This window comes from Pelophylax lessonae, assembly GCF_965119305.1.
Source record: "Pelophylax lessonae genome assembly, chromosome: 9".
Lineage (NCBI taxonomy): Eukaryota > Metazoa > Chordata > Amphibia > Anura > Ranidae > Pelophylax > Pelophylax lessonae.
Window position 1 is genome coordinate 136,740,103 of NC_138776.1, and position 16,734 is coordinate 136,756,836.

At 47.8% G+C, this 16,734-nt stretch overlaps 1 protein-coding gene across 1 annotated transcript in view; it reads right to left on the reverse strand.

Moving 5' to 3' along the window:
- Positions 1 to 10,544: 10,544 nt before the first annotated feature.
- LOC309564621 (PDZ and LIM domain protein 1-like) overlaps positions 10,545 to 16,734 on the reverse strand; it is a 92,930-nt gene continuing 86,740 nt past the window's right edge. The window contains exon 8 of the mRNA XM_082269279.1: positions 10,545 to 10,883. Within this exon, the coding sequence (XP_082125405.1) occupies positions 10,697 to 10,883 (187 nt within the window). The 3' untranslated portion in view covers positions 10,545 to 10,696. The remainder of the gene's footprint in view (positions 10,884 to 16,734) is intronic.

Here is a 16,734-nt window from a genome sequence, read left to right on the forward strand (position 1 = left end):
TAACAAGAGATCCTTGATTCTTTTTCCACCCGGTCTATGGCCATAGCCTACATAGCGGACACATCAGCTGAATATGTAAGGATGACCAAGGTCGTCGGCTCTAGCTAACTCAGCCAGAAGTGCGCTATGGTTGAACACTTGGCCCGGGGATGCGGAATCCAAAAGCAAAGTTTGCGGTATTCCGTTTATGGTGGGGATCTACTATTTGGTCCTGATTTAGACGCAGTTTTGGACAGGGCAGCTGACAAAAATCATTCCTTGTTAAAAAGCAAAACAGCCAACTTCTTTTTTTTTTTTTTTACCTCAAAGGGCTCAGGAGCAAGCCCCAAGGGAAAAGTAAGAATTGGTCAGCACAAAGGTCTAGGGAAAAGAAGCATCCTTTTCCATCCTTCTACGTCAACCAACAAGTGACAATGACTATTTGTTGCCTGTGGGAGGAAGACTGCAAAAATTCCTCCCCCACTGGGCAGCTATGACAAAAAAATCTATTATTTTAGCCATACTGCCCCAGGGTTATCAAATAGAATTTTCGAATCCTCCTCCAGAAAGATATTTTGTCACGAACCTTCCAAAAGACCCAACAAAAGCCCTGGCTATGAAAGGCCTATTAAAGGACTTGATGCGACAGGGAGTTGAGTCAAGTATCATTAGAAGAGCCACATCAGGGATTTTATTCCCATATCTTTCTGATCAGGAAGCCATCTGGGAGTTTTCGCCTTATTCTCAACCTCAAACCGTTAAACAGGTCAGTCCTGTACAAAAGATTTAGTATGGATTCAATCTTCACTGTTAAAAATCGATCGATGCAATGAAGCATCCTTTGGTCAACAGATTCCTAAGAGATGCCATCTGCATATTCCCATAGCCACTCATTCCCAAAAGTTCCTGAGGTTGGCTGTGATATGGAAAAAAGTCCTGCATCTGAAATTCAGAGCCCTCCCTTTCGGCCTTTCATCTGCCCCTCGGATCTTCACGAAGGTAATGGCAGAAGGCCTTGCTCCTCTACCCCCCCCCCCCCCTCGAAGGAGTCTCAGTAATCCCATATATTGACGACCTCCTTTTTTTCTTTGCAAGAAGACCTGAGCAAGGCCCGCAATCACTTGGAAACTATTGGTTGGATTGTGAACCTTCAGAAGTCATGCTCCACTCCAGCTCAGCTGGTACAGTTTCTGGGTTACCAGATAAATTCAATAGAAGGATCTTCCTACCAGAAGAAAAACAAAATCCAGAATGTAGTAGCTATGCTACAGACTAATAAGGAGAGGTCAGCCAGAGTATGTCAGCCTTGGGAACCCTAACCTAGACTATGCAAGGCTCCATTTCAGGCCATTTAAAAATTTCCTGCTGAAGGTTTAGGATCACCGTCCAAAACCCTAGAAGCAAACGTAAAGATCCCCACCAAGGTCAAAAGGACCCTCTGGTGGAGGAATCAAGCAACTTTGTCAAGGAGCTTACTATGGTCCTTTCCAGTCGAAAAGAGTGACAACAGAGACCAGCATGTGGGGGGATGGGGAGCCCACTGGGATCAGAATCTGGCACAAGGTGTTTGGTTCCACGCCGAGGCAATGAAGTCCTCAAACTGGAGACTGTTAAGCAGTCGCTTTGGCTGCCTTCTCTCCGAACCTCCAGGGATCCCATGTGCAGATCTTGGACAACACCACGGCTGTGGCTTATTTAAACAAACTGGATGGGATGGGGGGGGGGGGGGTGTAGCAGGCATTAGAAGCAGGGCCCTTCAGTTGCTGTCGACTGAAATCCTGGAGTGGGCAGAGTCACTTACTTTCCTTATCAGTGGTCCATCTCAAAGGCACGTTAAACGAGGTGCCAGATACTTTGAGCAGATGGAAGCAGATTGGAGCCTGAATCTGGAAATCTTTCCATTTAATCACCAGGACTTGGGAGCATCCAGAAGTAGACTTATTTGGGGCATCCAGAAGTAGACTTATTTGCGTCAAGATCGCACAGCTTCCTCTTCAAGAGGATGGTTCCCTGGGGATCGATGCCTTAGCGCATCCTTGGAACTTCTGGATTACGCTTCCCCCCCCCTTTCCCCCTCTTTCCAGCTCATTCCACTGGTGTTGCGAAAAATACAGAAACTAGCGTCTGGCCAAAATGGGGCAAGCAGAATCGCAAAGAAAGCTTGGGTCTCAACCATTCTACAGATGGCAGTCAAACTGTTTTGGCAGCTCCCTCTTGAACAGGATTTGCTGCTTCAGGGCCCAGTAAGTCACCCAGATGTGGCCTGGCTAAACCTCACTGCCTGGTATCTGAGGAACAGCTATTGAGAAATAAAGGACTCTCAGAACCTCCTAGTGACCACTTTGCTTTCCAGTAGGAAGAAAGTAACTAGGGCTATTTACGCTAAAGTTTGGAAAAACCTACAATACTTGGTCATTCAACAAATTGAACTTTAAAAGATATCGTGTCAATGTTGAATTCCTGCAGAAAGGAGTAGTCCTGGGAGCCACCTTTTTTTTCGGAGTAGTCTTGGTAGCCACCTTTTTTTTTTTCGGAGTAGTCCTGGTAGCACCTTTTTTCTCTTACGTCCTCCGACAGTCGCCGCCTCCTCAGTCATCACTGTTGGGTATTGACTTCCTATCCGTAGGAATAGCTAGGCATATAGACTTGGTCCAAAGACAAAAGGCATTAGCATATACACACCCATGGGGGCTGTCCCATCTGGTCAATACCCCCCCTGCATCACCACTCCCAACTCAGTTTTAATTTTCCTAGCGTCAGGAATAGTCAGGCTTCCCTTGTGCTGGGGCTTCAGTCTCAGCCTTCCTAATCTTTTTTTATTTGATTTTTCTTTGAAAATGTCAGTTTTTTTTTTTTTTTCTCTTACTTTACTAGCTGTTTGTCAGCTTCTAGTGTTAGTCTTCTCTTCGGATGAAGATGGATCATGCGGTGCTGGGATTCGGACTGGCCGCTCTGGTTCTCCAGATCAAAAGGGTCAGATAGACCCCCAGCCCGCCATCGAGCGTTCAGCTATGGTTTGCCCTGGCATTACGAACGACCCATCTCTGTTCGCTACAGGGATGCAGCCGTGAGGTGGCTACCTCACAGGACTCGTCTGCGGTGCTGCAGCGTCATGTCCCTGGCTCACGGCACTACCTGTCAGATGAGGACAGAGGTTTTCCGTGCATAGAGGCTCCCCCACGCCATCTGGTACAGGTAAGTACTTTTCTGTGTGGGGCCTCTGTCTGGGGTGGCAGCCTGTGTTGCTGTGTGTCCCCATGTCTGTGCGACTCCCTGTGCGATCCCTGCGGGGTTCACTTGTGCAGATCTGTATGTTTGCCGGGGGTCCCTGTCCCTGTGTCACCATAGGTGCTTTGTGGGGGTGCAGACGTTTTGTGACTGCGGCGACCGCAGCGGTGCCTTTTCGCGCGGTCCGCCATCTTTGCTAGGGCACACGTGTAGCTCCTCTGGGGCGCTCCTGCATGTCTTTTTGGCGCCATCCGCTGCCATTTTTTTGGGCGGTGGAACGATCGGTCCAACCGCATGTCGGCGGCCATTTTGGCGTAGCCTCCAATGCTTCCCTATGGGGCAGCCATTTTCCCGGGGTCTGACTTTAGTCCAACCCTCTCCAGCAGCATTCCATCAGCAGCAAGGACACTGGTAGCAACGCTCTGCAGGTTATCACTCTCATACTTCCGTCTGTATATTGCTTCTGGCTCAGTTTCTTTTTCCCCTTTGGGGCTCTTTCATCACTGTTACAGTAGCGGTGGGCTGCGCACACCGCAGCGTTTTAAAGGGGACAGTACATAATTTTTGCACTGTCAGTTGTTTCTGATAACTTGAGCCATGGATTCTCAGGAAAGCAAGTTTCCTCCAGCTCTAGTGGGGGGTCCCAGTTCTCCTGTGGCCCCGCTGCGACCCGATTTGGCCACTGTAGTAGCGACTTTAGTGGCAAATATGGAAAGGCTGATGGCTGATGGCTGAAGGTGCTGCAAAAAGAGGCCCAGACTGTCTTTCTTCTGATTCAGATGGGGTTATATGGCTGCTGCGAGCGTGCCCTTTTCAGGGTCCCACTCATCCCTGGACCCCCCGGGGTCCGTGGGGGAGGCTGAGATGGAGAGGGTTGATACCTCCTCCCCGGGGTCACCCGAAGTACAGGCGACCATGGATGAGTTAATTTGTTTCTGTTAAGGAAACCTTGCATTTGGAGGATGAGCCCTGTCCTCCAGGACCCGCAAGTCTGCGCAGGTTTTTCCCTGCCCAGCAGAATTTCATTACACTGTTAATGACATGTGGCGCACGTTACATCTGTTCCTGGTGCCTAGTTGGTTCAAATTGCTTTATCCGTTTGCACCGGCTACGGAATCACGATGGTGTGTGCCTCCACAGGTAGATCACACTGTGGCCGTGCTGAACAAGGCTACCTTGGTTCCTACTGAGGATACCCTGGTTTTCTGGGATCCACGGACCGGCGGTTGGAGTCTCTAGCTCACCATTCCTATACGGTGGTGGGTTCGTTGCTCAGACCAGTTTTCGCGTCCCGTTTTGGTGGCTGATTGGACTAAGATGCTTAGGTGCAATCTCGTGTCTGATGGGGTCCTGCCAGCCCGGCTGGAAATGGTGGATCAGAGCCACCAAGGGGTAATGTATTTGTGTGATGCGGCCTTGAATGAGGCCCCCTTAGTGGCTCACCTCTCTAGTGTCGCGGTACTTAACCGGCGACTGATATGGCTGAAAAGCTGGTCGGCTGACCAGTCCTCACGGAAAACAGTTGCGGATTTTCCTTATGCTGGCTCTCGCCTTTTTGGCGAGGCGTTGGACACCCTGGTGAAAGGCGTCACGGGGGGGCAAGAGCACTATGCTGCCCCAGAACAAGTCCTTTTGTGGCAAGTGGGGTTCTGCGCCTGGATCCAATCAGGGGTCCTTTCGGAACCAATCCAAGGGTAAGCCCTTCAAGGCCCAGGGCAGTCAGAAGCAGCCCTGGGAGGGCAAGCAGGAGTCGGGCAATGCCGGCTCGGCGGGTCAGTCTGACTGCCTGAAGGGACGCCCTCACCCGTTTCAGGGGTGGGGGGACGCTTGCGCGGTTTCCTCCAACCTTAGCTGCTCCGGATATTGGACAGGTGGGTTCAGGGAATCATTTGATCAGGAGACGTGATCGAATTCCTTTCCTGGCCTGCGGGTAGATTCTTTCCCTCAAAGCTTCGCTTGCCTCCTGGGCGTCGGCAGGACCTGCATCAAGCGGTGTAGGACCTTGCTCGGGGGGTGATTGTCCTGGTACCTCATCAGGACAGGTTTCGGATTTTGTTCCAATCTGTTCGCGGTGCCCAGGAAGGGGGGCAAAGTGCGTCCTATTCCCTATATGGGAATGATTCTGGACTCTGCTCAGGTGAAGGTGTTCTTGCCGGAGGTCAAGCTCCGGACCTTGCAGGACGAGCTCAGGTCCCTCAGGGACAGCCCGTCCTCATCACTCAGGACCTGTATGCGGGGCCTGGGGTTGATGGTGTCGGCCTTCGAGGCGATACCCTTTGCTCAGTTTCACACGCGGGCTCTCCGAGCGGAGATCCTGGCCTAGTGGGACAGACTGCCTCAGTTCCTGGATCTGTGTGTCTCCTTGAGGAGTCAGACCAGATTGGCTCTTCTGTGGTGGCTCCAGGCCCTGTCGGTGGCGGAAGGCAAGTCCTTCCGTCCGTTGGTGTGGACGGTGATTACCACGGATGCCAGCCTGTCGGGCTGGGGTGGAGTTCTGGGCAACCTGTCTGCCCAGGGAACTTGGTCGGAGGAGGAATCCTCTCTCCCGATAAATGTGCTGGAATTGCGAGCAATGAAACTTTCTCTTCCAGTGGTCGGGCCGTCTTCGGGGGGGCCGTCCTGTCCGAGTACAGACGGAAAAGGCTACCGCGGTGGCTTACATCAACCACCAAGGGGGCACCAGGAGTGCTCGGGTGGCCCGGGAGGTGACCGACATTCTGTCTTGGGCCGAGGCTCATGTCCCGGCAATCTCGGCAGTTCACATTCCGGGTGTGGAGAATTGGCAGGCCAATTATCTGAGCCGCCAGACCCTGGACCAGGGGGAATGGTCCCTACACCCAGAGGTCTTTCACATGCTGTGTGCAAGGTGGGGATCCCCGGACGTGGATCTGTTCGCATCCAGGCTGAATCAAAAGGTGGACAGGTTCGTGGCAAGAACGCGTGATCCGTTGGTGGACGCCTCGGATGCGTTGGTAGCCCCTTGGCATCTGTATCGTCTGATGTATGCCTTTCCTCTGATTCAGTTATCCCGGTTCCCCTGCAGATTGGTCTCGGAACCGCACCTGGTGATTCTGGTAGCACTGTACTGGCCATGCCGGTCCTGGTACGCCGACATTGTTCACCTGGCAGTGGCGGCTGCCAATGCGGGAAGATCTTCTGTCTCAGGGTCCGATCTTCCATCCTGCTTTAGGGCTCTTTCACACGGGCGTTCCGTATGTCCGTTTTTCATCCCATCCGTTTGCGGATGAAAAACGGACATAATGTATCTCTATTGTAAATATGGATGTCGGAGGATGATCATCCTCTGACATCCGTTTTTTGTCAGTTCAGTTTTTTTGAACGGAGGAGAACCCTATTTTTTCTTCCTTTCAAAAAACGGAACTGAAGCAAAAACGGATGTCAGTGGTGTCATCCGCAGACATCCGTTTTTACATAGACATGCATTATGTCAGTTTTTCATCCGCAAACGGATGGGATGAAAAACGGACATACGGACCGGATAACACAAGTGTCATCCATGTCCGTTACAAAAAAAAAAAGGACCTGATCGGGCCAAAAAAAAAGGAACGCCCGTGTGAAAGAGCCCTTACAGTCGCTGGCTTTAACGGCCTGGCTGTTGAGACCCTGGTCCTGAAGGACAGGGGTCTCTCTTCTGAGGTCATCCTTGTCGGGGCTAGGAAGACCTCCTCCGGTTAGATCTATTGCCGTACCTGGAAGGCTTTTTTCGCCTGGTGTGAATCCAGGGGGTTCTCCCTTCGCGCATACTCTGTGTCTAGAGTGTTGGCCTTCCTCCAGTCTGGAGTGGACCAGCGCCTTGCGCTGACCACGATCAAAGGCCAGGTCGCACTGGCTATTCTTTTTCAATGCCCTGTGGCGTCTCACTCTCTGGTTCGCACCTGTATTCAAGGTGTGCGACATTTGGTTCCTCCCAGGAAGGAGCCAGCCTTTACCTCCATGGGACTTGAACTTGGTTCTGTCCGTCTTACGTGCTCCCTTTGAAAACATTCGGGAAATGTCATTGCCTCTGCTCTCTAAGAAGGTTGCCTTTTTTGGTGGCGATCACTTCGGCTCGCAGGGTGTCTGAACTGGCAGCGTTATCTTGCCGTTCTTCGTACTTGGTGATTCACTGGGATAAGGTGGTTTTGCGTCCGCATCCCTCCTTTCTTCCTAAGGTGGTCTCTGAGTTCCACATTCATGAGGACATTGTCCTGCCTTTGCCTTGTACGAAGCATAAGCATCCTAGGAGGTGCTCTGCATTCCTTGGCTGTTGTCAGGTAAACCCTGATCGCCCGATCTTCTACGGAATCCTTTCGGAAGACGGATTCCCTCTTTGTCCTTCCTGAGGGACCTCGGCAGGGCATGGCTGCATCTGCAGCCACTATCGCCAAATGGATCAGACAGACCATTGCACAGGCTTACGCCTTGAAGGAACGGGTTCCACCGTTCCCTGTTACGGCGCACTCCACCAGATCTGTGAGTGCGTCCTGGGCCTGTTGGCATTGGGCCGTGGTGTGCAAGGCTGCGACTGGGTCGTCGGTGCATACTTTTCAAAGTTCTACAAAGTAGATGTTCTGGCATCAGCTGATGCTTCCTTTGGCCGCAAGTTTCTCAGTGCCATGATGGACCCTTGTGTTTTTTTTTTTCCTGGCTGTTGGCATTTGCTTTCCTGGGCTGTTGCTCCTGTTGAGCATTGTTTTTTTTTTTTTCTGTTGCCCAGTTGGTTCTCTTACAGTGCATGTAAGGTTCCTTTCTCTGATGTGGGTACTGCGTTGCCTTTTCTACGGTTGCGTCTCCCACCCCTCATGTCTATACTGCTTTGGGACATCCCAACAGTGATGACTTGGATGAGGTGGCGACTGTCGGAGTACGTAAGAGAAAACTGAATTTTTGTAATCTTACCTGTAAAATTCCTTTCTCTGAGTCTTCCGACAGTCGCTGCCCCTCTTTTGGGGTTCTTATTACCTACTGCTATGCTACCAAACTGAGTTGGGAGTGGTGATGCAGGGGGGGTATTGACCGGATGGGACAATCTTTGTCTTTGGACTAAGTCTATATGCTTAGCTATTCCTATGGATAGGAAGTTAATACCCAACAGTGATAACTTAGAGGAGGCGGTGACTGTTGGGAGGACTCAGAGACAGGAATTTTACAAAAATTCTGTTTTTTTTTTTCCTGAGTATTCCTGACTTCCCCAAAAGGTGAAGTCAGTTCAAAACCTGTCTCAGGATATTGGCCTGCTGACATCTTTTGTCCTAACCCTAAGGAAAGACTTTCACAATCTAGACTTTGTGAGGAGAATCCTGTTAACTACCTGGAGGTAACGAGGAACTTAAGTCTTCGGTTTTATTTATTTTTATTTTTTTTCAGGCAACAAAAAGGGTCAATTGTGGGTTCCTCCTTGCCGAGGGATGCACTCCTCGCCAGTGGCGGCTGGTGAAGTTTTAAGATGGGGGGTGCAAGACCCTGCCCTTCTATTTTGACCCCTCCCATTTCTCAGTAGCACCACCCCTTAGACCACACCCATTTTGTCCCCTGTATTTTGCTTGCTTGAACAAATTCTCCCAATATATCACATTAAGGGGTCCATCAGTACTAGTATATCCTATAAATAGGGAGCAGGGGCCCTATTATGGGCTATACTGTGAGACACACCCTATTATGGGATACACTGACTTGAGAGTGGCACAAACCCCACAGTACAGGCCCCGTTCAATGCAGTGACCAGCAAACATTCCCCCTGCAGAGGTATGGCAGTGGCAGAGATGGGATCAGGCGCTGGGATGGAGGTGGGAGGGATGAGGGCATGAGGCAGAGAGGGATGGACGTTGGATGAGGCAGAGCAGTGGGGAGATATGGTTGTGGGAGGGATGGTCATGGGATGAGGCAGAGTTGAAGTTGAGGCCAATGGCTCTTGTGGAGGGCAGCAATGAGTCTTTCTACGTAAGCAAGCATGTAGTGGGGGTTTTGAAGATTCCTTCTTACTCTGTCATCCCTGCACTCTTTTTGAGTAGTCTGGCAGTCTGGAGTAAAATTGGAAACTCCCGTATGTGCCAATGTAGTAAATCGTCAGAAGCTGCAAACGGGTTAAAACCATTAATGTTTTTACCCCCCTCCCCTATTGTACATGAAAAGGAATTTTTGACGTTTGTTAAAAATGTGACACCTTAACCACTTCCATTCCAGGTGATTTCTGGCACTCCGCTCCTACATGTAAAGCTAGAAAATGATTGGAACCCCCAAACATTATATATATATATATATATATTTTTTTTTTTTTCAGCGACCCTAAGGAATAAAATGGCAGTCATTGCAACTTTTTGTCACACGGTATTTGCGCATAAATTTTTCAAACTTTTTTTTTTTTTAAATTCACAAAAGTTAGCCCAGTTTTTTTGTAGAATGTGAAAGCTGATGTTATGCCAAGTAAATAGATACCTAACATGTCATTTAATTATAAATGACATGTTAGGTATCTGTTTAATTATAAACAGACAACCTTTTGTTTTTTAAATAATCACGTTACCTGCTCTGTGGAATGGTTTTTGCCCCTTTTTGGGTCCCCTGCTGGAAGTCCTGTAGGCTTGCTCCTGAGCATGGACATTATCCCTTCTCACACACACAGCGTGGCTCAGCCCTGCCCCCCTACCCCATTGGCCTGTAATTGACAGCAGCAGCCGCCAATCTCCCACTGCTGTGTAAGCCAATGACGAGAGAGACCCAATAGAGCCACTGCTTCCATGCATATCACTGAATCAAGATGGGGCTCAGGTAAGTATTGGGGAGGGAGAAGGCAATTCATACACTAATCCCATCTAATTGCTCTCCTTCCATCACACCCATTTCCCTTGGAGACTACAGCCAGCCCTGTTGATGCAATGACATGAAGGTACTGCTGGAGCCAAGAGTCCATGCAGACAAGGTTGTGGCTGAAAAGACCCTCAAGTAGTTTAGAAACATTACTGCAAAAAGATGAAAGCATTGCAGTTTGTGATACATAGTGATTTACGCAAGCAAATACATTTTTTTTTGGTACATCTACAATATCAGGAATACCATGGATCTCATCCCCTTACCATTTCATGCATATTTTTTGTATATAGATATTTTCATTGTCTGGTCATACATTTTATAAAGCGACAAAAAGTATGTATTTTGTATTACAATCACCATCTTATTTTGAAAAGCAAAACTGTATAAATTGTGAAATATCTTTGCCTGCCAAAAAAAAACAAAAACCCACAGAGTTTTGTGTAATAAAGATGCTCTGTATTGAGATCAAGATAAACAGCAAAAAAAAAACACATCGAAATGTTTTGGTTCAATTTCCTATATATTTTTTTTATTTATTTTTTTTAAAAATCCACAGTTTTTCTCCCTAGAAACATTTTCTGCAAACAATCGTGCTTGGGTAAACAGAAGCCTTCACTCAGCATTAAAATAGTAGGAAATGTCATTTTGTGCATAGCGGTGAGCAGAAATGGCTATGTTTTTATTTTGGGAATACAGTCACTACGTCGTACCCTTCAGGGGGTGTCATACGCTCCCGTGCATGCTTTTCACAGTACATCTTGTCCTCTACAAAAAAGTGCCCCTTCTGTTTGAGATTTGATCCACAGTCAGTGCACACATAGCATTCAGGGTGACGAGGCTTGTCACGGATCTTCACGAAGGCTCCCCTATCAAAAGGCAAGGTTACAGTCACTCAAAGTTCAGGTGTTTTTTTAGTTAACTTTCAGCTGCATAAAAAAACTGGATTTTTGACTTGCCAAAAAATGGATTTTTGTAAAATCTTACCGTAAAATCCTTTTCTCTATCGCTCATTGACAGACGTAGTCCTCGGTGATACAGCACCTTCGGGTTATGTTGCCTCCACAGGAGTAGGACTAGACAGGAAATAAAATGCTCTGGCCACACCCTAGGGGCAGTCCCAGAGGGTATATCCTCTCTCTCTCTGCCTCAGCAAATCAGTTATGTCATAAAAGCAGTCTTTAGAGAATTTAACCCAACCCAACTCAAAAACAGAGGGGCGGGTACTACGTCTGTCAATGAGCTAAGAGAAAAGGATTTTACGGTAAGATTTTACAAAAATCCATTTTTCTCTATCGCTCATTGACAGACGTAGTCCTCGTGATACAGCACCTTCGGGAAGTCCCAGAGCAGTATCACAAATGAGGGGTGGGAAAATGGAAATCAAATCCAAATCTAGAAGGCCCAACCGGTGCCAACTAGAAGTTTACAATGCTCATCCTTAATGATGAGACTCAACAAAAAAATTTTCAAACAGAAAAAAAACCCTCGAGGTAGACCACAGGTCTCCTCAAATTGCGGCCTGCAACCTTGCGGCCAAATGAGGCATCCGCCGATGCCATCACATCAATTTTATAAAATTTTGTAAAGGTATGTACCGACGACCAGGTGGCCGCTTTACATACCTGGACCACTGACGCCTGATGGCGAAAGGCCCAGGAAGTACTGAGCGCTCGAGTGAAGTGCGCCCTAACAGGGAACGGAGGATTCCGACCCTTAATAGAATAAGCCTGTACCACCGTCTGACTGATCCATGTAGATATGGTCGCGGCAGACACAGGCAACCCCCTTCAAGGGCTATCCGTGATCACAAAAAGTGAGTCCGTCTTACGAAAAACCACTTTAGGAAGGAAGGATGGATTCGGAAGAAGAACCACCTTATCCCTATGAACCACCAGATCTGGGGAACGACCGGATAATGCGGCCAGTTCTGACACCCTGCGTAGAGAAGTAATGGCCACCAAGAAGGCCACCTTCTGGGAATGTAAGCAAGGGAATCTCCCTAATATCTCCAAAGAGAAGTTTCTGAAGAACCGACCACACTAAATTAAGATACCAGGCGGTAAGGGTGCGCGCACTGGCGGAGCCAGATGTCGCACCCCCTGGATGAAATTCCGCACCAAGGAATGATTAGCCAAAGGTTTCTTGAAAGAAGATTGCTAACGCCGAAAACCTGACCCTTGATCGTGCTCAAGGATAGTTTCTGCTCAACCCCTTGTTGCAGACAGACCAAAATTCGGGTCACCGAATAGGTCTGTGGGGGAAATCCAATAGATTCACACCATGCAATATAAGACTTCTATGTGCTGGAAGTCGCTTTCCTTGCTTTAACTGGAGGTAGGAATAACTGAAGCTGACACTCCCTTGTCCTTCAGTACCTGGGTCTCAATGGCCAGGCCATTAAGCCAGCGACTGTAAAGCAAGATGGAAGATCGGTCCCTGAGACCGCAAATCCTCCCTGAGAGGAAGTCTCCAAGGAGCGTCGCGACTAGCCTCGCCAAGTCGGCGTACCAGGCTTGACGAGGTCAATCCAGAATTTCCAGAATAACTGGAATTCCCTCCACCTCTATCCTGCGAAGAAGTTCCCGCAGCAACTTGAGAGGATGGAAGGCATGCCGTAGCTGATACTGCCCCCACGGGGCGATCAGCGTTTCTGCTGCGTCCGCTAGAGGATCGTGGCGCGAGCTACAAACCTCCGCACCTTCCTGTTAGGCCAAGGTGCCAACAGATCCACATCCGGGATGTCCCAATGAAGGGACAGCTAGGGAAAAAACCTCTGGATGAAGAGGCCATATGCGATTGGATCCGAATCGGGCTGCTCTAGAGCTGCTCGATCCAGTAAATCAGACAAAATCTGATCGCTCTCAGTTCCGATACCCTTATTGGTAATCTGGATACTATCGGAAGAAATGACTTCCCCTGGTTGAGCATCGGAGACTTCCTGGTCCGCTCGCTCAACCGGATCCGATTGTCCAGGGAATCGGAATTCTGATTCCATTAAAAAAGAATCTCCTTCAGGAGAATTCGGGTATGAGACTGGGTATACGGTACTGCCTCTAAGAAGGCCACCATCAGTCCCAGCCAATTGACGGACAGCAACATCCGAATCGTTGACTGAACCTTCTGGAGTTTCCCAGCAAGGAGAAACTCTCTTGCCCAGGATGTATCCAACATTAGGCCCAGATAGTTCAGTCTCCTGGTGGGAACCAGGGATGATCTTTGGGAAAGCAAAAAAAACGCTGATGTCCTGCGATGATGGGGATATAAAGATAGGCATCCTATATGTCTATGGAAAACCAGGAAATCTCTTTTATGCAGGGAGGCCACCACTGTACGGATGGACTCTATTTCTTCCCAAGTCCAGATTTGAACGCACCTTGCCCTCTTTCCTGGGCATTTTGAATAGGTTCGAATAGAACCCCTGAAACCGTTCAATGTTAGAAGGGCAGAATCGCACCGGTAGAAGTGATCGAAACTCGATCCTGTGTCCTCCAGAAACCGGTGAAGACATCCCCCCCCACCCCAGAGATGGGTAGGGGTGCATCAGGCTATATTCTTCAGGCTTGGCTGAGCCGGACTCTTTGTTTACCCGACCAGCGCCCTTTGAAACCCCTCTAAAGGGGCTTTGGAGGGTTTCGCCTTATCGCCCGCCCTCGCGGAACGAACAACTCTATATGAGCAGAAAAGGAAGGTCCTCGTTAGTTACGAGGTCTTTTTATCCTAACAGTCTGTGGCAAGACAGCAGGTGGTACCGTCTATCCTATAAAGAGGAATTCCTCAAACGGATAGCACCTAGCCATGCGTTTGGAAATAACAGGGGTTCATTTCAAAACGACCCCGTTTGGGTAAAGGAAAATCCTTTGCCCTTTTGGTAGGCTAACAAGTACCAAAAAGGAATCTCAGTCTCAGCTACCTCTGCCGGTGTAACCTCAAGACTAAAGGTTTCCCGGACGGACACAACTAGTGCATCCACCACTCTTGTGCTATGGCGGAGGCAGAAACGTGCTCCTCACTGCTGAGGAGATATTACCTGAGACAACAGCCCCCTAAGAGGGACCTGCAACTGCATTGACCAGTTCCGAATCCGTATCTGAAGTATCTGATAAACAATAGGGGTAGGCGGGGGTCGCTACTTGACCCCCGTCCCTGACAGGCCACCTCCACCCGGGATACCAAAGACTCCAAAATTGCCGATAATGCATTAAAAACAAGTGGGGTACTGGAGGGTCCTGCGGCCACCTTGAGGGGATCAGGTGGGGATACCTATGCGGCAGGGTCAATGATTATACAAGACACTTGCCAGCGACAAAAAATGACAAAGTAAAAAAAAAAAAAAAAACTTTTTTTTTTGTGTCCCCCAGTCGCAACAGCGCCCCTCAGTGTTACCTGCCTTTTTGGACCCCACAGAGAGAGAGACAGACCCCAAGGCTCATCCCTGATGCACAGAAGTTTTCATCAGCTTGCTCAGTGCTTGTCTTGTTACAGACAGGAAGTCTTTGGCCCTATTTCCTGGGTAAAAGAGGCGGCTCCGCCCCTTAACACGCCTGCCGGCTCCTCCCCCTGGCTCCATGAGGTGTTTGAGTCACCTCAAACATGGCCGCCCCCATGCTGGAGACACGAGGCTACATCAAAATGGCGGCCTCGTGCGATCTACCAGACAATGGCGGCGTCCTGCACAGAATAGCGGCATGTCTGCAGAAGGATCTCGGCCTCACAACCCTTCACCCTCATGGTAAAGGAAACGAAACAAAGAGGAGAAGCGCTCTATGTGCAGACAGTTTATTATAGTATACAAGGCAATGTATGTGGTAACTCACAAGACATGAATGAAAGTCAAGCTGTGTAACACCATTAGATCTTGAGACATCCTCTGGGGGGAGGGGGGTGTGTGTACCATCCACTCCAAGGCGCCGTCCGTGGCTGAGTCAGTGTTTGATCGGAGGAAAGAAAGCCGGCTGCCTCCCGCCTGAGTGCACGATAAGCGGTCAGATGGAGATGACCGGCGGCTATAAGGTTCCGTAGGTGGATGGGCGCTCTCCCGTCACCAGGGGTGGTGTACTCCAACAGCGAAAAAACGGCAGGCACGACGCGTTTCTGAGCATGCGCGGGGTCAGTTTACCCGGCGCGCTCTTTCTTCAGGTGCTGGAGCGCCGTAGACTCTACAAAGTTTATATATGGCTCAGTTGATTAGTGATTCACCACAGCTGGGAAAAGGGGGAAATGGCTCGAAGATAAAAGGATTTGGAACCAGAGCTAAAAAGCAACCAGTTCATTAAAAAACACAGCAACTTTAAAAACAATTATACATAATTGCACAGGATTAAAAACATATGTCAAAGGTGGAATTGTACTCGGTTGGCTGGCCACAATTTCACGTGTATGGGACTAGAGCGACAATTTCTCATAAGACTCAGATATATGCTATGATGGATAGTAGATGATGAATAATGATAATAATCAAAAATGGAGGGGTGAACAAGAACTGATCATGACTCCTAAAAATAACAAAAGTATAGATATATATATAAAAAAAAAAAAAATCATAAAAAGTCATAAACATTAATAAAATAGTGGATATCTTTGGGATGAAAAACAATCTAAACCTATGGACAGCAGGTATATAGAAGGGGGAAAGGGAAAAAATTATAATGTTGATATATTTAGGACTAATGGTCCAGGAGGACATAATGTAACATAATAAAATATTATAACATGATAGAACATGCATCACAATACTAAAATACTATTAATTATCTATAAAAACCCCATAAATGTAATATATATAAAATATACACATAAAATTATATATATGTATATAAACCGTCTAATTTGGAAGGTGTATAAAAAAACTCGAAATAAGAAATACATATATATATAAAAAATATATACACATAACATACATGGGATGGAGAATGTATATAAAAATATACATAAAAAATATATAAGGTTTATCAAAAAGGGATAATTAAAAGGAAACCTCTTGTATTAATTGGGAAAGAGGAGGAGAGGAAGGAAAAGAACCTCAATTATAGGATGGTATGTACGTCTAGTTCCTCATTCAATCCTCGAGGGGCGAGAACATCTAGCGTGTATATCCAAAACGTTTCACGCATACATAATTTGGAAAAACGTTCTCCTTCTGACAGATCTTTCGAAATGGATTCTATGACCCAAATTTTTAATCCCTCAGTCGATTTTCCATGGACTTCTGAAAAGTGTCGCGGGACGCTATGAAGGTTACTCCCACCTTCAATGAGACGACGGTGTTTCCCAAACCGTTGTCTTACTGGTCTGATGGTACGACCCACATAAAGGAACTGACACGGGCATATTAAACAATAGACAACATACTCAGTAGAGCAGTTGTAAAAATTATCTAAGACGTAGGTTTTATCATTATGTGTGAAGTCTTTTTGGCCATGTCTCACAAAGGTGCACATTTTGCATAATTTTTTCTTACATGCGTACATACCTTTCAGCGGGATCATCCAGGGCAAGTGATTGGTGGCCTTGGTGTTTTTTAATTTGCTTGGCGCAATCTTGTTTTTTAAAGTAGTGGCCCTCCTATATGTCACTTTTGGTTTCTCTAGAATGACGGAATTAAGGTGGGGGTCCTGTTTTAAAATACCCCAATGTCTTGATAGAATTTTTTCCATTTTTTTGTAATGGCAATGAAACCTAGTAATAAATCGAACCGGATGATGTTCTTCTCTAATTTTG